At 50.5% G+C, this 24,016-nt stretch overlaps 1 protein-coding gene across 1 annotated transcript; it reads left to right on the top strand.

Annotated features, from left to right (window-relative positions):
- Positions 1 to 884: 884 nt before the first annotated feature.
- PRRT1B (proline rich transmembrane protein 1B) lies at positions 885 to 23,565 on the top strand. The gene is made up of 4 exons (XM_025888509.2): positions 885 to 972; positions 20,350 to 20,786; positions 21,767 to 21,910; positions 22,997 to 23,565. Exons 1-4 carry the CDS (start codon positions 963 to 965, stop codon positions 23,144 to 23,146), a joined length of 741 nt encoding a protein of 246 aa, XP_025744294.1. The 5' UTR covers positions 885 to 962; the 3' UTR covers positions 23,147 to 23,565.
- Positions 23,566 to 24,016: the final 451 nt, after the last annotated feature.

Genomic DNA, 24,016 nt, shown 5'->3' with positions numbered 1-24,016 from the left:
AGGCTGAGTATTTTCATGCAGGAAACCCTGGTATTTCTGTATCTTTTCTCTTGGGCTGGTCATCGTCCCAGGAGAGGATTCTGCTAGTCCTCGCCAGGAGGGTGAAAGCCTATCCACTAGCTTTCTGTGAGCCAGCAATAACCACAGCAATTGTTCAGAACTTAGACCAACAAAGTATTTTTTTCAGGCGGAGTGTTTTGTCCCTGACCTAGTTTAGAATCACTGTCGGTGGTGATGAAAAGCTGAACAACTTCTAGTCACTTTCAGCGTCTTTAAATCCTCTTCCAACGATGCACCCCTCGGGGCCGGCGCCCACCAAGGCTTCCTCTCCCGTCCACATCTGGGTGTACAGCTCAAGCCCCGCCCGCCGGGACCGCCACCTCACCACGGCGCGCCCCCGGGCCTCCCAGGCGCTTCCCCTCTGGTCCCCGGGGACCTCCCTTCCGCTCTGGGGAGCTCGGCTAGGAATTTACAAAGACGTCTGGCCCTTCGGTGTAGCCCCTCTAGCCCTTCTCGGTGTTCGCACGGGGCCCTGCTCCAGGTTCTCCGGTCCGGCAAGCTGCACGGAGCAGACACGCGCACACGTTGTTTCAAAAACTCAGATTTCACGCGAAACTCTTCCTTTCTGGCCTTTCTTGCTGCGGAAAATGGAAAGGCCGGTCGGGCAGCCGCGATTCCCCGGGCTCGTGGGCCACGCCGGTGTCGCCGTGCGCTCTCGGGTCCCCCGGCCTCCGGCGCTCGCGGCGGGGGAGGGGCGCCCGCGAGGGACCCCGGCCTCTCCCCGCCCCCTCCCCCCCGCTCGCCGCGCGCGAGGCCACCTGCTGGCGCAGCGGCGGGCCATCAAGGCGGTCAATCATTAACCGGCCGCGCAGCCGCCACCAGGAAACCCGAGCCCGCGGCGCCAGGCGAGCCCGGCCCGACGGCGGCGGGAGGCGGGGCGCGGGCAGCGGGCGGCGTGCGCCATGGAGGCAGGTGAGGGCTCCTGGGGGGTCCCGACGCCGCGGCGGGGGGCGGGCCCGGGAGCTCCTCCCGCGGGGCCCAACCTGGCCCTGGGACCCCTCCTCCAGAACCCGGAACGCCGGGAGGATGCTATGGAAAGTTTTGGCAACTCAGGCGGCGCTCCTCTCCAGCTCCCTGGGCGCCCCTGCGGGAGGGGCGGGGGAAGGGCGGGCAGCAGGTGCCCCGCGCCGGGCCATTTGGGGGGCGTTTTCCCCTCTTCTCCCCCACGCCCGGTCCTCCCCCTGGTGACTTTGCCTGTCCCTCCGGCCACGCAGAGGTTCTTAGAGCGAGGGCAGGGGGCCCTGGCCGGGAGTGGGCTGGGCTGGGCGTGGAGGACCGAGACGGGGTCGGGGAGGGAGGCGCGGCGGGAAGAGACAGCACCAAGGCCGGCGCGACGGAACGGGGTGCGGGGACCGAGCAGAGAGATGGGCAGCAAGGTCGGGGCCGAGAGAGGTTCGTTCCGGGAGCATCGACGGCCCCCCCCACCCCGGGACCGAGCCCTGTGCTCGGGAGCCCCAGGCTGGCGGGGCGGGGGGCCACGGCGGCGGGCTCGGAGCTCCGAGGGTGGGGGGGTGGGGGGATGGGTCCAGAGCTTCGGGTCGGGGGCGGGGGATGCGCCCGGCGCTGCCCGCCCTCCGCCCCCCTTGCGGCTGGAATGTCCGCGGAGGCTCGGGTGTCGAGAACCCGAGGCCGCGGGCCCAGCGGCCCCGCCAGCAAATTTATTTACTCAGCAGCCCTATCTCCGCGCCATCGGGCCAGGTATTTGCCCCGGCGGGGGCCCCGGGAAGCTGCGGTTTTTGTTATGATAATTAGGGCTGTGACGGGCCGGCCTCTGCGCGGGACCGGCCTCCGGAGCGCATCTGCATCTGGCCGGGCCCCCGGGGAGCGGCCGGCGGCCTCCCTGCGCGCACCTGTGAAATGGGGCAGGTGCCCCGGCCCGTGACCTGAGATACTAGAAGAGAGCGGGCCAGAGCTTCACGGTTCTTATTTGGAAGTGATTGTTACTCTTCCCATTTCACAGATGAGGCGTCTGCGGTATGGAGCGCGCGTCAGGGCCCTCAGCTGGTGCAGCCAGACTTCACGCGTTTCCTGGGCCCCGTCCGCGTTCATGCGGATGGCTGTCGGGGGGGGACGGGGTGCTCATCTCAGTCGCTGGAGTTCATGGCCTTGCCGTTAGCCTTCACCTGGACGTGTTATCTGCACAGCCTCATGGGCTCGGCAGCCCCCGGGCGCCTGAACCTGCTGAAGTCGTGATCTTTTCATAGGGTTTGTGTACAGAACTGCGTTTCTGAGCCCACAGCGCTGGACCGTAGTGGGTGCCCCACAAGAGCAGGCGGGATTGAACGGCTGGTTGGTTGCCTCCGTGTATCACCTACGCAGAAGGCCGGTTGGGGGCTCCGAGTACGAAGACGCCTCCGCGGTAGACAGCAGACAGGACTTCCCTCCATCCCCCAGTACTGTAGGCTTGCTTGTTCAAGAACCCCAGCCCTTGGGGGCGGCAGTGAGGTTGGGGCCCCGGAATTCTCCGGAGCATCTCCGGAGGCCTCTACAGGGGCTGGGGTCGGACTGGTGTCTGTCGTCCTCTCCCAGTCTCTTCCCAACCTCAGGTCACAGTAGTCAGTGTTAGGAGCACTTTACCCCAGTTTAATCCCCACGGCAACCCCAGGAGTTGGTGGTGTCCCCATTTTAAGGATGAGGAAACTGAGCGGCACAGGGAGGTGAAGGGGCCCAGGCGGCATGGTCCCTGGGCGCCAGCTCCCGAGTGGCACCAGCCCCGAGGAGATGAGGGGGGTCCGGCGTGCCTGTCACTCTCCATGTTGCTCTTCGTGCCTCCCCTCTACACGCCGTCAGGCCGGCGCACCTCCTCAGTCCTGCCTGGGTCTGGCCGCTTGCCCATGTCCCTCCCTTTTGCTCAGGCCACTGTCACTTGTCTCTCTAACCCCGCCGCTTCCTTCCTGCTCTCCCGTGTGCCTTCTGGCCACTTCCCGCACTCCGGCTCTGGCTGCCAGAGGAAACCTCCCCTCTCAGTTATCCGTTGGCTTATGCTGTGTAACAAACCAGCCCAAACTGAGTGGCTTCAGGCAACAAGCGTGTAGTGTTTCTCAAACTGCTACGAATATTTGTGTGTGTGTGTGTGTGTGTGTGTGTGTGTTTAAATCTTCTTGGGCATTTACATGTATTTATTTTTTAAAGATTTTATTTTTTTAAAGATTTTATTTATTTATTTGACAGAGTGAGAGAAAGAGCGGGGGGGGGGTGCACACAGGGAGAGGGAGAAGCAGGTTCCTGCTGAGCAGGGAGCCCGATGCGGGGCTCAGTCCCTGGACCCTGGGATCACGACCTGAGCTGAGGGCAGACGCTTAACCAACTGAGCCACCCAGGTGCCTCCCGTTTTGTTTTTTTTTTTTTAAAAGATTTTAATTATTAGAGAGAGCATGTGCACACAAGCAGGGGGGAGAGGGAGAGGGAGAAGCAGACTCCCCACTGAACAGAGAGCCCGATGTGGGGCTCGATCCCAGGACCCTGGGGTCATGACCTGAGCCGAAGGCAGACGCTTAATCCGCTGAGCCACCCCAGGTGCCCCTGCTACAGATATTTGTGAACAAGTCTTTCTGTGGTTCTATTTTTTTCTCTCGGGTGCATGCCTATAAGTGGGGTAGCTGGATCCTATGGCAGGTGTATGCTTGACTTTTATTTTTTTTTTTAAAGTATTTTATCTTTATTTTTTTAAAGATTTCATTTATTTATTTGAGGGAGAGAGAGAGAGAGAGAAACAGCATGAGAGGGGAGAAGGTCAGAGGGAGAAGCAGACTCCCCGCCGAGCAGGGAGCCCGATGTGGGACTCAATCCCAGGACTCCGGGACCACAACCCGAGCCAAAGGCAGTCACCTAACCAACCGAGCCACCCAGGCGCCCTATGCTTGACTTTTAAAAGGAACAGTCGAAGTGTTTCCCAACATGGTTTCACTGTTTTCCTTTCCCACCTGCTGTGCCTGAGAGCTGGGGTGTTTGGGTCAGGGTTGTCGGTGGTGGTTAATCCCAGCCCCCTAATGGATGTGTAGTGATACCTCCTGGTTTTAGTTGGCATTTGTAATTTTGATGGCGTTTCTGGTGACTACTGACACCAAACATCTTTTTTATGTGCTTATCAATCATTTGAATATCCTCTTTGGTGGAGTGTTCACAAATCTTTCACCCATTTTCTCATTGGGATGTTTGACCTACTGAATTGTGGGAGTTTTTTATGCATTGTTGATACAATTCCTTTGCCTGATACATGTGTTATGAATATTTTTCTCCCATTCTGTGACTTGCCTGTGTATGTTCTTACTGATGGTTTTCTTTTTTTCATATTGGCTTAAAAAAAAGTCCCGTTGTTGTTAACATAGAGTGTTATTAGTTTCAGGTGTACAATATAGTGATTCAATAATTCCTTAATTAGTGCTCATCAAGGTAAGTGTACTCTTAATCCCCACCACCTATTTCACCCATTCCCCCCTCACCTCCCCTATGCTAACCATCTGTTTGTTCTCTATAGTTAATACTCTTTTTGTCTCCCTCTCTCTCTTTTTCCCTTTTGCTCATTTCTTTCTTTTTTTTTTTTTTTAAGATTTTATTTATTTGACAGAGAGAGACACAGCGAGAGAGGGAACACAAGCAGGGGGAGTGGGAGAGGGAGAAGCAGGCTTCCCGCCGAGCAGGGAGCCCGATGCGGGGCCCGATCTCAGGACCCTGGGACCATGACCTGAGCCGAAGGCAGACGCTTAACGACTGAGCCACCCAGGCGTCCCTGCTCATTTCTTTTGTTTCTTAAATTCCACATATGAGTGAAATCATAGGGTATTTGTCTTTCTCTGATTTATTTTGCTCAGCGTTATACTCTCTAGCTCTATCCGTGTCATTGCAAATGGCAAGATTTCATTCTTTTTCTTTTTTTTTTTAAAGATTTTATACCTATTTAAGAGTAGAGTGAGAGAGAGCATGAGCAGGGCTGAGGGGCAGAGGGAGAAGCAGACTCCCCCATTCCCCACCCCCCGCAGGAAGCCCAATGTGGGGCTCCATCCCAGGATCCCTAGATCATAACCTGAGCCAAAGGCAGACACCCAACTGACTGAGCCACCCAGGGGCACTGATTTCATTCTTTTCATAGCTGAATAATATTCTCTCTCTGTACCACCTTTTCTTTATCCATTTGTCTACTGATGGACACTTGGACTGCTTCCATGTCTTGACTACTGTAAATAATGCTGCAGGTAACCCTTTGAATTAGATATCCTTTGGATGTATCCCTTTGAATTAGTGTTTTTGTAATCTTTGGGTACATACCCAGTAGTGGAATTACTGGATCATAAGGTAGTTCTGTTTTTTTCTTTCTTTTAAATTTAAGTAGGCTCCATGCTGGGAGAGGGAGCTTGAACAGGGGACTTGAACTCATGACCCTGGGATCAAGACGTGAGCTGAGATCGAGGCAGATGCTTAACCAACTGAGCCACCCAGGTGTCCCTGTGTTTGCTTTTTTGAGGAACCTCCATACTGTCTCCCACAGTGGCTGCACCAGTTTGCATTCCCCCCAATAGTGCACGAGGGTTCTTTTTCCTCTATGTCCTTGCCAACCCCTTGTTGTTTCTTGTGGTGGCGATTGACTGATGTAAGGTGATAGCTCATTGTAGTTTTGACTTGCATGTCCCTGATGATGAATGATGATGAGCATCTGTTCGCGTGTCTTTTGGTCATCCGTATGTCTTTGGAGAAATGTCTAAAAATGGGCAGAAGACATGAATAATCAGATTGTTTTTTTGTGTGTTGAGTTGTATAAGTTCTTTATGTATTTTGGATACTAATCCTTTATCATGTATGTCATTTGCACATATCTTCTTCCATTCGGTAGGTTTTCTTTCAGTTTGTTGTTGTTTGTTTTCTTTCAGTTTTTTCAGTGATGTCTTTTGAAGAGGAAAAGTTTTTTTGTTTTTAATTTTGAAGCCCAGTTTACAATTTTTTTCTCTTATGGATCATGCTTTTGGTGTCATATATAAGAAATCTTTATCCATCCTAAGATCCCACAGATCTTCTATGTTTAATCTAGGAGTTTTATAGTTTCAGGTATTACATTTAGGTTTATGATCCCTTCGGAATTATTTCCTGTGGATGTTGTGACGAAGAGTCAATATTCACTTTTTTCCATGCAGGTAATCAGTTGATCCTATTTCAATTATTAAAAAGGCTTTTCTTCGGGGCGCCTCGGTGGCTCAGTCATTACGCGTCTGCCGTAGGCTCAGGTCATGATCCCGGGGTCCTGGGATCGAGCCCCACATCGGGCTCCCCGCTCTGCAGGAAGCCTGCTTCTCCCTCTCCCACTCCCCCTGCTTGTGTTCCCTCTCTCACTGTGTCTCTCTCTGTCAAATAAATAAATAAAATCTTAAAAAAAGGGGGGGGGGCTTTTTTTCCCTTTACTGAATTGCCTTAGAAACTTCGGCAAAAATCAACTGACCAAGTGTGTGTGCGTGTGTGTGTGCACGTGCGCTTCATTGACGTGTGTATCATTTCATTTTTAATGAATGGTCTGGTTTCTCTTGGATTTATAGTAAGTCTTGAAATCGGGTAGATTCTTCCAATTTTGTCCTCCTTTTGAAAATTGTTTTGGTGATTCTAGGTGCTTTCTATTTTTGTAAAAATTTTATAATGAGCTTGTCACTTTCTATATCTTAAAACAAAACAAAACAAAACAAAACCCTGCATGGGGCACCTGGGTGGCTCAGTCGGTTGAGCGACGTTCTCTTGGTTTCGGCGTGGGTCATGGTCTCGGGGCTGTGGGATCAAGGCTCCACGCTTGTCGAGGAGTCCACTTGGGATTCTCTCTCTTCCTTTGCTTCTGCCCCTAGCCCCACTCTCTCTCTTTCTCTCAAAAAAAAAAAAAAATCTTAGAGAAAAAAGCCTGCTGGAATTTTGATTGTGATTGCAATGAACCTATAGGTGAATGTGGAGAAAATCGTTATCTTAACAGTTTGAGTGTTCTGAGCAATGAGCATAGTATATACCTTTCCATTTATTTGGGACTTCTTTAATTTATCAGTGGTGCTTTGTAATTTTCAGTGTAGATGTTTTGGAATTCATTGGTTCAATTTATTCTTAGTTATTTTCCAGTTACGTTGGTGCTACTGGGAATTGGATTTTAGTTTTAATTTGTTTTCCAATTATTTGCTGGTAGTGCATAAGAACATAATTGATTCTGTGTACTAGCCTTGTGAACTTTTACTATATTAAATCCATTTATTCATTTTAGAAATTGGTGTGGATTTCCTGGATTCTCTATATAACAAGCAAATCATCTGCAAACAAGGAGAGTTTTATTCCTTTTGCAGTCTGTGATTTTTATTTCTTGTGCCTTATTGGTATGGCGAAGACCATCAGAATAGTGTTAAGTAGAAGTGGTGAACGTGGACATCCTTACTTTGTTTCTGATCCTGGGGAGAAAAGGGAAGCAATTTGGTCTTTTACCATTAAGAATGTGGTTAGCTGTAGGCTTTTCATAGATGCCATTTATCAGTCTGAGGATACTCTCTACTATTATTAGTTTGTTAAAAGGTTGTTTGTTAACCATTAATGGGTGTTGGATTTTGTCATGTTTTCTCTACATCCTTTGAAATGATAATATGGTTTTTCTCCTTTATTCTGTTAATATGGTGAATTATATTGCTTTTTTTGAATGTTGAACCAACCTTGAATAATCCTGTTTGATGGTGAGGTGTTTTTATGTATTGTTGGATTTAATTTGCTATTATTTTATTAAGGATTTTTTTTGTGCTTATATTCATGAGGGATATTGGTCTATAATTTTCCTATTTTGGCTTTTGGTGTCAGGTTTATGCTGGCTTCATCAGGTGAGTTGGGCAGTGATCTTACCTCCTCTATTAAAAACAAATCTGTGTAATGTTAGTGTTATTTTCTTCTTTGAGTGTTTGATAGACTTTAACAGTGAAACCATCTGGGCATAGAACTTTTCTGTTTTTGATAACAAATTTAATTTCTTTTTTTTTTTTTTAGAGATTTTATTTATTTATTTGAGAGAGAGAGAATGAGAGATAGAGAGCACCAGAGGGAAGAGGGTCAGAGGGAGAAGCAGACTCCCCGCTGAGCAGGGAGCCCGATGCGGGACTCGATCCCGGGACTCCAGGATCATGACCTGAGCCGAAGGCAGTCCCTTAACCAACTGAGCCACCCAGGCACCCACAAATTTAATTTCTTTAATAGATATACAATTATTCTGGTTTCCTGTTTCTTGTGTCAATTTTGGAGAGCTGGAAAGAGAAATTTCTTCCACCTATGCTGTCACATTTGTTGGCATAATGTTGTTCAGAGTATTAATTTTCTTTTAATGTCTGTAGCTCTGTGATGGTAACCCCTTTTTCATTCCTGACATAGTTATTTGTGTGTGTGTGTATGTGTGTATGTTTTAGATTTTATTTATTTGACAGAGAGAGACACAGCGAGAGAGGGAACACAAGCAGGGGGAGTGGGAGAGGGAGACGCAGGCTTCCTGCTGAGCAGGGAGCCCGATGCGGGGCTCGATCCCAGGACCCTGGGACCATGACCTGAGCTGAAGGCAGACGCTTAACGACTGAGTCACCCAGGCGCCCCCCCCTTTTTTTCTTGATAATCAGTCTAGAAGTTTGTCAATTTTGATCTTTTCAAACAACCAACTTCTGACTTTGTTAATTTTCTTCTTTTTTTAAAGATTTATTTATTTATTTTGAGAGAGAATGAGAGAGAGAGAGAGAGAGTACGTGAGAGGGGGAAGGGTCAGAGGGAGAAGTAGACTCCCCGCAGAGCAGGGAGCCCGATGCGGGACTCGATCCCGGGACTCCAGGATCATGACCTGAGCCGAAGGCAGTCACCCAACCAACTGAGCCACCCAGGCGCCTGTTAATTTTTCTTTTTTAAAATTTTCTTTTATTTGAGAGCGAGGGGAGAGCGCCCAAGGAGGGGGAGCAGCAGGCTCCCTGCCAAGCCCTCCCAATGCGGGGTTCAGGCCCCTCCATCCCAGGGTCCGGGTACCATGACCTGAGCCAAAGGCAGATGCTTAAGGAACGAAGTCACCCAGGTGCCCCAACTTTGTTAATTTTTCTATTTTCTGCTTTCTATTTCATTAAAAAAAAAATATATATATTTTAAATAATCTCTACACCCAGCACAGGGCTTGAACTCACAACCCCGAGATCAAGAGTCACACGCTCCTCCAACTGAGCCAGCCAGGTGCCCCTATTTCATTGACTTTTATATTCTTTATTGCTTTCATCCTTCCCGCTACGTTGTGTTTGCTCATTTCTAGCAAGATTCCAGCGTGGACTCTTAAGTCATTGATTTGAGACATTTTCTAATGAAATCATTTAAAGCTCTTTGTTTCCCTCTAAGAACTGCTTTAGCAGCATCTCACACATTTTGATGCATTGTGTTTTCGTTGTCATTCAGTTCAGAATGGTTTTCTGGTTTAGCTCATGATTTTATTCTTGATCCATAAATTCTTTAGAGGTATGTTGTTTAATTTTCAGGTATTTGGTATTATCCTATAGAGATCATTGTTACTGGTTTCTAACTTATTTCTGTTGTAGTTGGTCAAAGTACAGTTTGAATTATTTCAGTTCTTTTAACATTGAGACTTGTTCTATGGCCTGGCATGCGATCTTCATGACTGTACCTTGTGTCCTTGAGAAGAACGGTATCTGCAGTTGTTGGATGTAGTATTCTGTAAACATCAGTTGGGTCAAGATGGTTTATAACGTTGGTCAGATCAATTATGTCCTGACTGATGTTTTTGTCTAGTTATTGTATCAATCGCTATAAGAAGAGTATTAACGTGTTTTGCTACTATGGTATATTTTGTATATTTCTTTATTTCTATAAATTTTTGTTTCATGTATATTGAAGCTCTGCTATTAGGCACACATGCATTTATAATTGTTACGCCTTCCTGGTGAATTGTCCCTTTTCTTGTTGTGAAATGTTCCTCTTTATTACTGATGATACTCTGTCTTGAAGTCTGTTTTATCTGAGGTTGAAATCCACTTAACCTTTTTTTTGCTTACAGTTTGTATGGCATATCTTTCCCACCCATTTACTTTCAACCTCTCTGTGTCGTTCTATTTAAAGTGTGCCTAGGGGAGCCTGGGTGGCACAGTTGGTTAGGCGTCCAACTCTTGGGTTTTGGCTTGGGTTGTGATCTCAGGGTTATGAGATGGAGCCCCGCACTGGGCTCTGAGTTCAGTGTGGAGTCTGCTTGAGATTCTGTCTCTCTCTCACTGCCCCTCCCCCAACTTGGTGCGTGTGCTCTCTCTCTCTCAAATAAATCTTTAAAAAAAAATAGTATGTCGGGGCGCCTGGGTGGCTCAGTGGGCTAAGTGTCTGCCTTCAGCTCAGGTCATGATCCCGGGGTCCTGGGATGGAGCCCTGCATTGGGCTCCCTGCTTAGCGGGGAGTCTGCTTCTCCCTCTGCTTCTGCCTCTCTTCCTCCATTTGTGCTTTGTCTCTTGCTTTCTCTCTCAAATAAATAAAATCTTAAAAAAAAAAGTGTGTCTATTGTGGGTAGCCTTGTAGGTCTTAGTTTTTATTCATTCTGTCCATCTCACTTTTTTTTTATACAGATTTTATCCATTTATTTGAAAGAGAGAGAGCACAAGCAGGGGGAGGGGCAGAGGGAGAAGCAGACTCCCCACTGAGCAGGGAGCCGGATGCGGGACTTGATCCCAGGACCCTGGGATTGTGACCTGAGCCGAAGGCAAATGCTTAACTGACCGAGCTTAACTGACTGAGCCACCCAGGCATCCCTGGGTTTTTTGTTTGTTTGTTTGTTTGATGTTGTTGTTGTTTAACTCTGTGATTATAACGGGTGTGAGGCGGATGGGTGCTTTAAGCTGTGTTTGTGGTTACTTTGTTAGATGATGACAGAAAACTAATACATACCTTTATTCCTCAAGCACATTTTCTTTAGGTCTCAGTTTCTGGGGTGACCATTCTTTCGGCACCGTAAGATCCCGATCTATTGTCTTCTGACCTAGCTGTCTATTGAACGTTTATGGAAGTTCAAGTTATTTCAATAGAGGTCTTGCATTTTCTTCTGCCTTCTTCTGTTTTCAAGACTTTAGTACTTAATTGGTTTCGAGAAGTTATAGGAAGATGCATTTAGTTTTCCCCAGAGTCCCTGCTTTGGATTTTTCCAAGTTTTATGCATCTATCAATTGGTCTTTGGCCAAATTTGTGAAGTTTGGATCTGTTAGTACTTCAAATATATTTCCCCCCCAAATCTCTCCTGGGACTTCACTGACCCATCCATTTAGACCTTCTTGTGTTACCAGACAGGTCCCTGAGGTTTGGTTCTTTTCCTTTCCCCCCCCTTTCCTTTTCTTTTCTCTGTTCTTCTGATGGGCGTGTCGTACCTTCAGAGACTCGTTTTTATCCCTGTCTCCTGCCTTCTGCCACGGAGGCCAACTGATGACTTTTTAATTGGACATTATATGCCTTAGTTGAGAATTTCCATTTGGTTCCTTTTTAAAGAATTGTTTCTGTTCTCTGTGGAGAACTTATTTCAGGCGTATTTCTCTCTATCTCCTGGAGCACAGTCGTGCCGGCAGCTCCGCGGCTAGTCCCTGCAAGTCGGGCCCCTCGAGCGCGCCTCTGCTTGTCTGGCTCCTCCCCAGAGGACGGGGCACCTTTTCCTGGTTCTTTGTGTGGCACGTTTTCTCGTACCGTGTCCCGGGCCTTGTGACTATTAGGTTGTGTAGATTCTCAGCCCCGTTAGAATTCCCAGGGAGAGGATGACTTGTTGGGTTTTAGCCAGCAGTCGGCCGTGGCTCTCAGATCCCGAGTTCTGTGGCCTCTTCGTGGGCGGGGCGTCCAGCTGTGGTCCAGTTTTCTGTCCGTCTTTTTCTTTTTTCTTCTTCTTTTTTCTTTTTCCTCCCCTCTCTTCCCCTCCCGTCCCTTCCTCTCTTTTCTTCTTTATGGGGCGCCTGGGTGGCTCAGTCGTTAAGCGTCTGCCTTCGGCTCGGGTCATGATCCCAGGGTCCTGGGATCGAGCCCCGCGTCGGACTCCCTGCTCCGCGGGAAGCCCTCTCCCACTTTCCCCGCTTGTGCTCGCTCGCTCTCTCTGTCAAATAAACATTTATTTATTAGAGCATGCATGGGGGGAGGGGGAGAGGGAGAGAGATTGTCTTAAGCGGACTCGATGCTGAGTGAGGAGCACGATGTGGGGCTCCATTTCCCGACCCTGAGATCATGACCTGAGCCGAAACCAAGAGTCGGATGCTTAACCGACTGCACCACCCAGGCGCCCCTTGGTGGTTCTATTTTTAATTCTTTCAGGAGGCTCTACTGTTTCCCCTCATGGCTGCACCAGCTTGCATTCCCACCAGCTGTGCACAAGGGTTCCTTTTTCTCCACATCCTCACCAACACTTGTCATTTCTTGTTTTTGATGCTAGCCACCCTAATAGGTGTGAGGGGATGTCTCCTTGCATTTCCCTGATGATGACTGATGTTGAGCATCTTTTCATGCACCTGTTGGCTATCTGTATGTCTTGTTTGGAGAAATGTCTATTCAGATCTTCTGCCTATTTTTTACTTGGATGGTATGGGTTTTTTTTTTTTTTTTGCTATTAAGTTGTATGAATTCTTTGCATATTTTGGATATTAGCCTGTTATCAGATACATGATTTGCAAATATTTTCTCCCATTCAGTATGTTGCCTTTTCATTTTGTTGATGGTTTCCTTGGCTGTGCAGAAGCCTTTTAGTTTGATATAGTCCCACTTGCTTATTTTTACTTTTGTTGCTTTCATTTTGCTTTTGGTGTTAAATCCAAAAAATCATCACCAAGACTGATGTCGGGAAGTTTTCTGCCTATGTTTTCCTCCAGAAGCTTTCTGGTTGCAGGTCTTAAATTCAAGTCTTCAATCCATTTTGAGTTAATTTTTCTGTACAGTGTAAGAAAGTGGTCCAGTTTCATTCTTTTGCATGTGGCTGTTTTCCCAGCGTCATTTATTGAAGAGACTCTCATTTCTTCATTGTCTGTTCTTGGCTCCTCTGCCGTAAACTGATCGACCATATATACATGGGTTTATTTCTGGTCTCTCTGTTTCATTGACCTATGTGTCTGGTTTATTTTTTATTTTATTTTTTTCAAATTTCATTTAAATTCTAGTTAACATACAGTGCAATATTGGTTTTGGGAGTAGACTTCAGTGATTCATTGCTTACATACAACACCCAGTGCTCATCACAGTGCCCCGCTTAATAAACATCACTTATTTAACCCATTGCCCTGCCCACCTCCCCTCCAGCAACCCTTGGTTGGTTCTCTAGAGTCAAGAGTCTTTTTTTTTTTTTTTTAAGATTTTATTTATTTATTTATTTGAGAGCTAGAGCGAGAGAGAGCCTGTGGAGCAGGGGGAGGGGCAGAGGGAGAGGGAAAGAATCCCAAGCAGTCTCAGAGCTGAGTGTGGAGCCCAAGGTGGGGCTCAATCCCACGACCCAGAGATCACGACCTGAGCCGAGACCAGGAGTTGGGCTCTTAACCGACTGAGCCACCCAGGCGCCCCAGTCCAGAGTCTCTTATGGTTTGTTTCTCTCTTTTTTTTTTTTCCCTTCCCACATATTTATCTGTTTAGTTTCTTAAATTCCACATATGAGTGAGATCATAAGGTATTTGTCTTTCTCTACTTATTTTGTTTAGCATAATACATTCTAGCTCCATCCACATTGTTGCAAGATTTCATTTTTTGATGGCTGAGTAATATTCTATCGTGTGTGTGTGTGTGTGTGTGTGTGTGTATAATATATATATATATATCACATCTTCTTTATCCATTCATCTGTTGATGGACATTTGGGCTCTTTCCATAGTTTGGCTATGTGGACATTGCTGCTTTGAACATTGGGGTGTATGTGCCCCTTCAAATCTGTATTCTTGTATCCTTTCGGTAAATACCTAGTAATGCAATTGCTGGATTGTAGTGTGGCTCTATTTTTAACTTCGTGAGGAAACTCCATACTGTTTTCCAGAGTGGCTGAACCATTTTCCATTCCCACCAACAGTGCAAGAGGGTTCCCTTTTCTCTGCATCCTCACCAACGCCTGTTGTTTCCTGTGTGTCTTTTTTTTTTTTTTTTTTACAATCTCTTTGTGATATAGTGTGAAATCTGATGCCTTCAGCTTTGTTCTTTCTTGAGATTGCTTTGGCTATTCAGGGTCTTTTGTGGTTTCATACAAATTTTAGCATCATTTGTTACATTTCTGTGGAAAATGCCATTGGGATTTTTTTTTTTTTTAAAGATTTTATTTATTTGAGAGAGAGAGCACAAGCAGGGGGAGCAGCAGAGGGAGAGGGAGGAAGCAGGCTTTGTGCTGAGCAGGGAGCCTGACGCAGGGCTTGATCCCAGGACCCTGGAACCATGACCCGAGCTGAAGGCAGACGCATAACCGACTGAGCCACCCAGGGCCCTTCCACTGGGATTTTGATAGGGATTGCACTGAATCTGTATGTTGCTTTGGGTGATAGGAACATTTTAACAGTGTTCTTCCAATCCATGAGCATGGGATGTCTTTCCATTTATTTGTGTTTTCTTTATTTTGTTTCATTAATGTTGTCTTCTCATTTTTGATATACAGGTCTTTTACCTTCATGGTTAGATTTATTCCTGGATGGGGGGCGCCTGGGTGGCTCAATCAGTGGAGCATGTGACTCTTGATCTTGGGGTTGTGAGTTCGAGCCTCACGTTGAGGGTAGAGTTTATTTTAAAAGAAGGATAAAATTATTCCTAGATATTTTATTCTTTTTCCTTTTTGTGTGTGTGTTTTATTCTTTTTGGTGCAATTGTAAATGGGTTGTTTTCTTTTTTAAGATTTTATTTTTAAATAATCTCTACACCCAAAGTGGGGCTCGAACCTATAACTCTGAGGTCGAGAGTAACATGCTCCACCAACTGAGCCAGCCAGATGCCCTTAAATGTGTTATTTTCTTTTTTAAAAAATGTGTTATTTTCTTAATGTCTCTTTCTGATAGTTCATTGCTAGTGGATAGAAACGCAATAGATTTTGTGTATTGATTTTGTTTCCTGCCGCCTCAATGAATTCATTCATTAGTTCTAAGTTTTCTGGGGAGGCTTTTAGGGTTTTCTATATATGATATCGTCTCATCTGCAAATTATGAGTTTTACTTCTTCCTTTTCAATGTGCATGCCTTCTGTTTCTTTTTGGTGCCTAACTGCTGTGGCTAGGACTTCCAGTACTACGTCGAACAACAGTGGTGAGGGTGGGCATCCTCGACTTGTTCCTGATCTTCGAGGAAAAGCTCTCAGCTTTTCACCAGTGAGAATGATCCTCGGTGTGGACTCGTCATGTAGGGTGGCCTTTCTTATGTTGAGGTGTGTTCCCTCTATCCCCACTTTGTTGAGAGTTATCATAAATCGATGTTGACTTTTGTCACTTTTTCTGCATCTACTGGGATGGTCCTATGATTTTTTCCTTCATTTTGTTAATGTAGTGAGTGTATCACATTTGTGTGTGTTGAACCCTCCGTGGAATCCCATTCCACTTGTGTCATGGTGCGTGATCCTTTTAACGTATTGTTGAATTTGGTTTGCTATCATCTATTGAGGATGTTTGCATGTGTGTGAATCAGGGCCACTGGCCTGTGATTTTCCTTTTTTCTTAAGATTTTATTTGACAGAGAGAGTGAGCACACACATGAAGGGCGGGAGAAGCAGGCAGAGGAAGCAGGCTCCCCGCGGAGCAGGGAGCCCGATGCAGGGCTCGATCCCAGGACCCTGGAACCATGACCCGAGCCGAAGGCAGATGCTTAACCGACGGAGCCACCCAGGTGCCCCAGCCTGTGATTTTCTCTTCTTGTGGACTGCTCGTCTTGTTTTGGTATTAGGGTAATGGCCTCGTAAACGGAGTGTGGGCGTGTTCCCTCTGCTTCTATTTTCTGACTGTTTGGTAGAGTTCATCAGTGGAACCATGTGGTTCTGGACTTGTGTTTGTTGGGAGGTTTTTGATGAACTGACTCGGTCTCCTTACTAGTAGTTGGTCTGTTCAGTTGTTTTTTTTTTTTTTTTTTTTTTTAGTTTTCACGATTCTGTCTTGATAGGTTTTATGTTTCTAGGAATTTATTGACCTCTTCTAGGTTGTCAAATTATTGGCATATAATTGTTCATAGTAGTCTCTTTGATCCTGCGTGTTTCTGTGGTATCCGTTGTAACATTTTGTTTTTCATTTTTTTTTAAAGATTTTATTTATTTATTTGAGAGAGAGAGAATGAGAGCCAGAGAGCACGAGAGGGAAGAGGGTCAGAGGGAGAAGCAGACTCCCCGCTGAGCAGGGAGCCCGATGTGGGACTCGATCCTGGGACTCCAGGATCATGACCTGAGCCGAAGGCAGTCGCTTAACCAACTGAGCCACCCAGGTGCCCTGTTTTTCATTTTTGAGTCTTTTTCAAACCTTTGTGAGTCTAGCTGTAGGTTTGTCAGTTTTATCTTTTCCCAAAGAACTAGCTCTTAGTTTCATTGACCTTTTGTCTTTTTAGTCTCTATTTATTTCTGCTCTCATCTTTGTTATTTCCTTCCTTCTCCTAACTTTGGGATGCATTTCCCCCTAACTTCTTGAGGTGTAAAGTCTGGTCATTAATTTGAGATTTCTTTCTTGTTCTTTGGTTAGGCATTGATTACCACGAACTTCCCTCCTAGAGCTGCTTTGGCTGCATCCTGTACATTTGGGATGTTGTATTTCCATATTCATTTGTCGCAAGGTTTTTTTTTTTTTTTTTAATTTGCCTTTTGATTTCATCTTTGACTCAGTGGTTGGTCAGCAGCAAGGTGTTGATTCTCCACATACTTGTGACTTTTCCAGTTTCCTTCCTGTAATTGCTTTCTAGGTTTGTACCACTGTGGTTCGTGAAGATTTTTGGGAAGGGTTCAGTCTTGAATTTATTAAGACTTGTTTGTGGCCTACGGTATATTCTGTACTAGTGAACGTTTCTGGTGTGCTTGGCGACAGTGTTTATTCCCTTGGTTTTGGGTGGAATGTTCTGTGTAGTTCTGAGTCCATCCTGTCTGACATGTTTAAGGCTGGCGTTTTCCTTATTGATTTTTCTGATCTATCCATTGATATTTGTGGGTACTGAAGTTTCCTACTATTATAATATTGGTGTTTGTTTCTTCCTTTTGGTCTGTTAATATTTGCTTGTATATTTAGGTGCTGCTATGTTGGGAGCATCCGTGGTTATATGCTACATCGTCGTGTTGGACCTCTGTATCATGTAATACCCTTCTTTGTCTCTTATTACAGTCTTTGTTGTTTGTATGTATGTATGTATGTATGTGTAGACCAAGAGCTAGCGGGCACATGCATGCGTGGGGGGGTGGAGAGGCAGAGGGGGGAGGGAGAGAACCGTAAGCAGATTCCATGCCTAGTGTTGAGCCTGACACGGGGCTCAGTCTCATGACCCTGAGATCATGACCTGAGCCGAAACTGAGAGTCAGACCCTTAACCGACTGAGCCACCCAGAGGCCCCACAGTGCGTTTTAAAGTTTACTTTGATATAAATACAGCTGTGCCAGGTTTTGTCTGGTTTGCATTTGCATGGAATACCTTTTTCTATCCCTTCAATTTCAGTCTGTGTGTCCTTCCATTTGAAGTGAGTCTCTTGTAGGCAGCATACAAATGGGTCTTTTTTTTTTTTTTTTTCCCTTTCAGACACTCAGTGTCTTTTGACTGGAGAATTTATGCCATTGACATTTACGTTAATTTTTTTTTAAAGATTTTTATTTGAGAGAGAGAGAGCCAGCAAGAGGAGGGGCAGAGGGAGAAGTAGGCTCCCCACTGAGTAGTTATTTTTTTAATTTTTTAATTTTTTAAAGATTTTATTTATTTGACAGACACAGCGAGAGAGGGCACACAGCAGGGGGAGCGGAAGAGGGAGAAGCAGGCTTCCCACGGAGCAGGGAGCCTGATGCGGGGCTCGATCCCAGGACCCTGGGACCATGACCTGAGCCAAAAGCAGATGCTTAATGACTGAGCCACCCAGGCGCCCCTATTTTTTTTTAAGATTTTTTTTCAATTCATTTGAGAGAGTGAGAGAGCCTGCGAGAGCACATGAGCTGGGGGGAGGGTCAGAGGGAGAGGGTGAAGCAGACTCCCTGCTGAGCCACGGGGGGGGGTGGCATTGACATTTATTTTATTTATTTTTAAAAAAGATATTTATTTATTTGACGGTGAGAGACACAGTGAGAGAGGGAACACAAGCAGGGGGAGTGGGAGAGGGAGAAGCGGGCTTCCCGCCGAGCAGGAAGCCCGATGCGGGGCTCGATCCCAGGACCCTGGGATCATGACCTGAGCCGAAGGCAGACGCTTAATGACTGAGCCACCCAGGCGCCCCGGCATTGACATTTAATTTAATTATTGATAGGTATGTACTTATTGCCATTTGGTTAATTGCTTCTGGCTGGCCTGGTGGTCCTGTTTGGTGGTCCTTTATGCTCTTCTAGGTCTGTCCCCTACGAATGCAGCTCAGGGGTGAGTCCCATGACCCGTGTGGATCCGGTCTGGGGTGACTAATCATCCTGGTTTGTCTGAGACTAAGGGTTTTTCACAGGATGTGAGATTTTTAGTAGTGAATCTGAGAAAGTCCTGGGGAAACCGAGATCCACTGGTCACCTCAGTTCACCCACAGAGGCAGGGGATCCCCCTCTGCAGCGCCTTCCTTTCTAGATGTCGGTTTGTATGCTCCTTGGGAGCTTCTTGGGTGTGATCGAAACTGGCCCCCTTACACTGGAAGGTGGGGAGAGACTGGAGGGAGAGGGGGGCCCGGTGGGCAGGCAGCAGGGTTAACCAGCAGGGGGACTCACAGACGAGGCTCGGCTCGTGGCGGGAGCCACGAGGTGGGTAGGTCTTTGCACCCGCCCGCCACGTCTTAACGAGTCTGTATAGAGGTCTTAACTGGGTTCAGTCACATCCAGATACTGTCTGGATGGTCTCAGCACCACGTCTTTAGGCTGTGACCTCAGGGCAGCCTCCAGGAGTGAGGAAGGCAAGTGGGACCCACGTTCCCAGGACCGGGAGGGGGGTGAGGAGCCTCTGAATGCCGGGGTCCAGCCGCAGGGTCATCCACGGTCACATCCCCTCCATGACGCCCCCTAACACAAGAATTTCCTTGCTCTTTCCACTCTGCGGGGCCCCATCTTACTTCTTCCAGCCAGAATGTGACAGGGTTTCTGGAGGGTTTTTTTTTTTTTTTTTAAGGTTTTATCCATTTATTAGAGAGAGAGCGTGAGCACATGAGAAGGGGGAGGGTCACAGGGAGAAGCAGACTCCCCACGGAGCAGGGAGCCCAAGGTGGGGCTCGATCCCAGGACCTTGGGATCATGACCTGAGCCGAAGGCAGATGCTTAACCAGGAGTCCCTCCTTTTGTATTTTGTCTAGAGTTTGTAGATGTGAGCCACAGGAGATACAGGCTTTTATTTATTTTTTTAAGTAAATTCTACACCCAACATGGGGCTCGAACTCACGACCCCAAGATCAAGAGTCACAGGCTCCTCTGAGCCAGCCCGGCACCCTTGTTTAACCACAGTATTTAAAAAGCCTTTCTCTTGGGGCGCCCCCCTGCATCTTCACCATTTTTAAGTGCACAGTTCAGGGGCATCAAGCCCGTTGGCACTGTTGTGTGGACACTACCACCATCCGTCCTCCGGGTCCATCCTCCCTGACTGAAATCTGCCTCCATTAAACACTGGCTCCCCCTCGTTCTCCAGCCCTTGGTAACCTGGAGAGAAAGGTTTTTGAAGCCTCTGCTTGGAAGTTGTTTTTAAAAATATTTTACTTACTTGAGAGAAAGAGAGCTGGCGTTTGGCCCTTAGTGACCTCCTGGCTCTTTGAGGTCAGTCCATTAGCCAGGGTCTTAACCCTGGAGCACCCCGTCTCCCCTGCCTCTCAAGCCAGGAATCTGTTCAGCTCGGCTCATCTCGGAGCAGCTCTCGGGCTGCCCTGGCCGGACCCCTGCGTGGTCCAGGCTACCAGCAACAGGGCAGTGGGTGCAGCAGGGGCGAGGCCCGTGTTCTAGCCCAGCCTGGTGACGCACTGGCCATGTGACTGCCAGCAAGTCCCTTCCCCCCTTGTCCCACGCTTGCACTTTGGGTCGATTCTTCCAGCGCCCCGCGGGAGAAGCCTGAGTGCCGGAGACGGGCAGGGTGGGGATTGGCAGCGTCCTGGAACTCTGTCCTTGGAGGGGCTGTGATTTGCGGCAGGGAGCGGGGAGGAGTTCCACCTGGCTCAGTGGTGCCTGGGGTTCACGGCACCTGGCTTTTATTTCCAGGAGGGGATGCAAAAGGGGGCGGCGGCCCCGCAGCCTCTGAGGACCCCCGGAGCCCTGCGCTCCCGCAACTCCCGCGCCGCCCGCAGCTCCTGGATGAGGACGGAGGGCCCAGTGAGGAAGTGGCCGCAGATGGGGGCAGGTCCCCGGCCCTGGAGGACCCCTCGGCCAACGCCCAAGCCGAGGCCGTGGCCGTGTCCCCCGCCCAGGCTGAGGCTGCGGGGGAGGCCCACCAGGGACCCAAGGTGGCAGCCGGCGGGGTGCCCAACATCGGCTTTGTGGGCGAGCCCCCACCCTACGCGCCGCCGGACCCCAAGGCCGTGCACCTGCTGTACCCATCCTTCCCGCAGGGGCCGGTCCTCTTCCAGCCTGGGCCCTCGGCCCAGGTCCTGTACCCGCCGCCGCCCGCCGCGCCGCCGCTCTTCGCACCCTTCCCGGTGGTGAGTGGGCCCGGCCCCCCGCCTCCCCCACAGCCCGGGGCCCCCAGCCCCACGCCCACTTACTTCCCACGCAGCCCCCCCAGCCCCCGCCTCCCCCATACCCCGGGACCCCCGGCGCCACGCCCACTTACTTCCCACTCAGCCCCCCCAGCCCCCGCCTCCCCCTCACCCCGGGACCCCCGGCGCCACGCCCACTTACTTCCCACTCAGCCCCCACCCAGCCCCCATCTCCTGCCCCCCCCACCTCCCCCTCACCCCGGGACCCCCTGCGCTGCAGGCACTTACTTCCCACGAATCCCCCTTGCTGCCCCCCACTCACCACCACCTCCCTCGCCAGGGGAGAGCTTGGCACATGTAGGTTACGAAAAGTCACCGTCAGTGACCCCTGCAGAGGGGCGTCAATGCCCAGATGAGGGAAGGGAAAGGATTCTGCAGCCTGGCGGGGGGGGGGTGGGCGAGCTTGGAAGGCTTCCCAGAGGTGGGGGCTTTTGAGCTGAGTTCTGAGGGGTGAAGAGCTTTCAGGTGGAGAGGAGGACGGTCATCTGGGCACAGGCCTGGGGGGTGGCCGCCCCCCCCATCACCTGGGGATGACAGGGGTCGGCTCAGCTTAGTGAGGAGGACAGGGTAGGAGGGTGAGGTCCCTAGTGAGGGCCCCAGGGCTTTTGGGTGGGAGGTGACTTGATTAGATTTTTAGAAAAGCTGAGAGACCCTGGGGTGCCTGTGGGGGAGAGCTTAGATGCCCCCCGTGGTGGGAGCGCAGTCAGGGCAGGGAGAGACGGGGATGGCCCCCCCCGACTGAGCGGTTTGTAGAGGGCAGAAGCCAGAGGACTCCTGGGGCTGGTGACAGGCGGGGGGTTGTGGAGCGAGAAGGCAGAGGGGGGCCCGGACCTGACCCCTCGGTGACCGGCAGCCTCACTGGGCGGGCGGTGGCCCTGGATGGCTGTGTCCTCACCGCGGCGTGGTGGCCTCTGTCCCCGCAGTACAACGGCCCCGTGGCCGGCGTCCCGGCCCCCGCGGCGGTGGACCACAGGCCCCACCCCAAGGACTACATGATGGAGTCCGTGCTGGTGTCCCTCTTCTGCTGCCTGCTCACGGGGCTTGTCGCGATTGTCTACTCCCACGAGGTAGGTGGGGGTGGACAGCCCGGGGCCGCACTCCCCGCCCGCAGCTGGCAGGGCCGGGGGTGGGGGGCGCCCAGCCCCTGGCCCAGCCACCGGCTCCCTCAGGAGGGTGGCAGGAACCGGGGGATCGGGGCTTGGTTGTCCGGCGTCCCTGTCTCACTTGGACGGCCACCTCTGCCCCTCCTGTCTCTGCCCCAGACCACGGGGGATCTGCTCTAGAAAATCCCGCTAAGCCAGTTTCTAACAAAAGGTGTGAATGATAAGGCCCAAGGAACTGCCTGCCTCAACGGGAGCTTGTGTTCAATGGGGTAGAGCCTGTCACCCCTCCACCCACACATTTCTACCCATCTCCCTCTCCCCATCTACTCTACCCACTCATCCATCTGCTTACTACCTCCCTAGTCTCCATTCATCCCTCCATCTGTCCACGCGCTCTCCCACTCACCTCTCTGTTACAATCTGTCAACTCAGCCACCCATCCGTCCCTGTCTACTCACTACCATCCGTCCATCTGTCCGTCCGTCCACCCATTACCTGCACAGCTTCCTTCCTTCCTCCTGACATTCCTGACCAGGCATGGGGTTGGTCCCTGGCGACCCAGTGATGCCCGTGTGAGAACGTTCCAGGAAACGGTAGTGAGCCCCCTATGTGTGCAGAGCAGACCCGGCCATGGCCCTGACGTCCCCACGCCGGTCAGGCTCCCCCCGTCACGAAGCTGGGAGGGTGGGGAGAAGGCAGCTCTCAGGACTGCGGGGAGGCGGGAGTTCCGGAGGCCGCTGGCCGCCTGCCTGTGAGTTCTGGCTCCAGGTGGGTCACTGAACTGAGCCTCTGTTTCCTCCTCTGCAGGGTGGGGGCAAGAGCGGCCCCAGTCTCAGGATGGTTGTGAGGGGGGCAGGGGAGGCTGTGGCTCGGGGCCCGGCCCGCGGGGCAGGTGCCCAGGGGCGGGCGGCCGTGGCCTCCCCGGCTGTTGCTGCTTCCCACGCGGTGGCTCGGGCAGGTCGCAGGCTTCTCGGGGGTGCCCGCAGCCCGGGCTGCACGTGGGGGGGCGCGGGGGCTCCGTGTCCACACCCGGCCTCCGTCTCGTTGCAGACACGCGCCGCCCTGAGCAGGGGGGACCTGGCCCAGGCTGAGGAGGCGTCCCGCAAGGCCCGCTCGCTCGTGCTCTTCAGCCTGCTCTTCGGGGTCTTCGTGTCCACCAGCTGGGTCATCTATGTGGTGGTGGCGCTCTACCTCCCCTGAAAGCGGCTGGCTCCTTTGGGGATGCCGGGACGCACAAGGACCCCCAAGCTGGGCAGACTCTTTCTGTGGACTTTGACCCCCACCGCTGGCCATCGGTTGCCTAACAGAGGGGCCCCGGGGCCAGAAGACGGTGGGATGTGCAGCCCCGGGCACACCTGCAGCTGGGCCTCAGCCCCTCCAGGTGGCCTCAGGCAGCGTCCTAACCTGAACTGGCCCCAGGGCCCAGGCCCACCGGAGCCCCCATCCTCTGTGCCTCCTCCCAGGGTCTTTCCGGGGCTGTGCTGGCTGGGCCCCAGGGCCCTTGCCTCCACCTTACACCCGGGAGACCATCAAAGGGACCAGAGCTGTCCTTGTCCTCAGAGCCATCAGGAAGGACACCACCAACTCCCGCCTCCTCCCACCTGCAGCCGGGCCTGGTGACTGCCGGGCAAAGCTGCTGGCGTTAGGTCTTCCCTGTGGAGGAGCTGAGTGGCCTCCTCTCTCCCCGGTAGCTCCTGGCTGATTGTTCTGAGCCCCTGCCCCGTCCCTGGAGACAAGCGCTCTCATGCTGACTCCGTGTCCAGAAACCAAGGCCGCCGTGTCTGGTCAATAAACAAAAAGCAACCCCCTGGGCAGAGCTTCACATTGCTACTTCCTGGCTGCCTTGCAGGGTGCGCGGCAGCATCGGTCCCCAGCTGGGCTCTGGGGGCTCCCCTGGCTGCCTCTCTCTGAGACGCTGTTCGCATGAAGGCAGCTCGGGCAAGGGTCTGTTTGTTGCTCACGTTGTGTGGCCCCTCTGAGATGTGACCCACTACTCATGGGGCTCCTTTACCAGAAACTTCTTTCTCCCCTCCTCCCTGCCTCCTGCTTACTCCCTCTGTCTGCAGTCTT

This window comes from Callorhinus ursinus, unplaced genomic scaffold, assembly GCF_003265705.2.
Source record: "Callorhinus ursinus isolate GAN/ISIS: 27379988/994484 unplaced genomic scaffold, GSC_fseal_2.0 scaffold24, whole genome shotgun sequence".
NCBI classification, from domain to species: domain Eukaryota; kingdom Metazoa; phylum Chordata; class Mammalia; order Carnivora; family Otariidae; genus Callorhinus; species Callorhinus ursinus.
This window is presented reverse-complemented; position numbering and strand designations above follow the sequence as displayed.

Excerpts from the sequence above, each read along its gene's own strand:
- PRRT1B (XM_025888509.2), top strand. Across the intron at positions 20,787-21,766 it reads TCTTCGCACCCTTCCCGGTG|TACAACGGCCCCGTGGCCGG; the intron begins GTGAGTGGGCCC and ends CTGTCCCCGCAG. Across the intron at positions 21,911-22,996 it reads CGATTGTCTACTCCCACGAG|ACACGCGCCGCCCTGAGCAG; the intron begins GTAGGTGGGGGT and ends GTCTCGTTGCAG.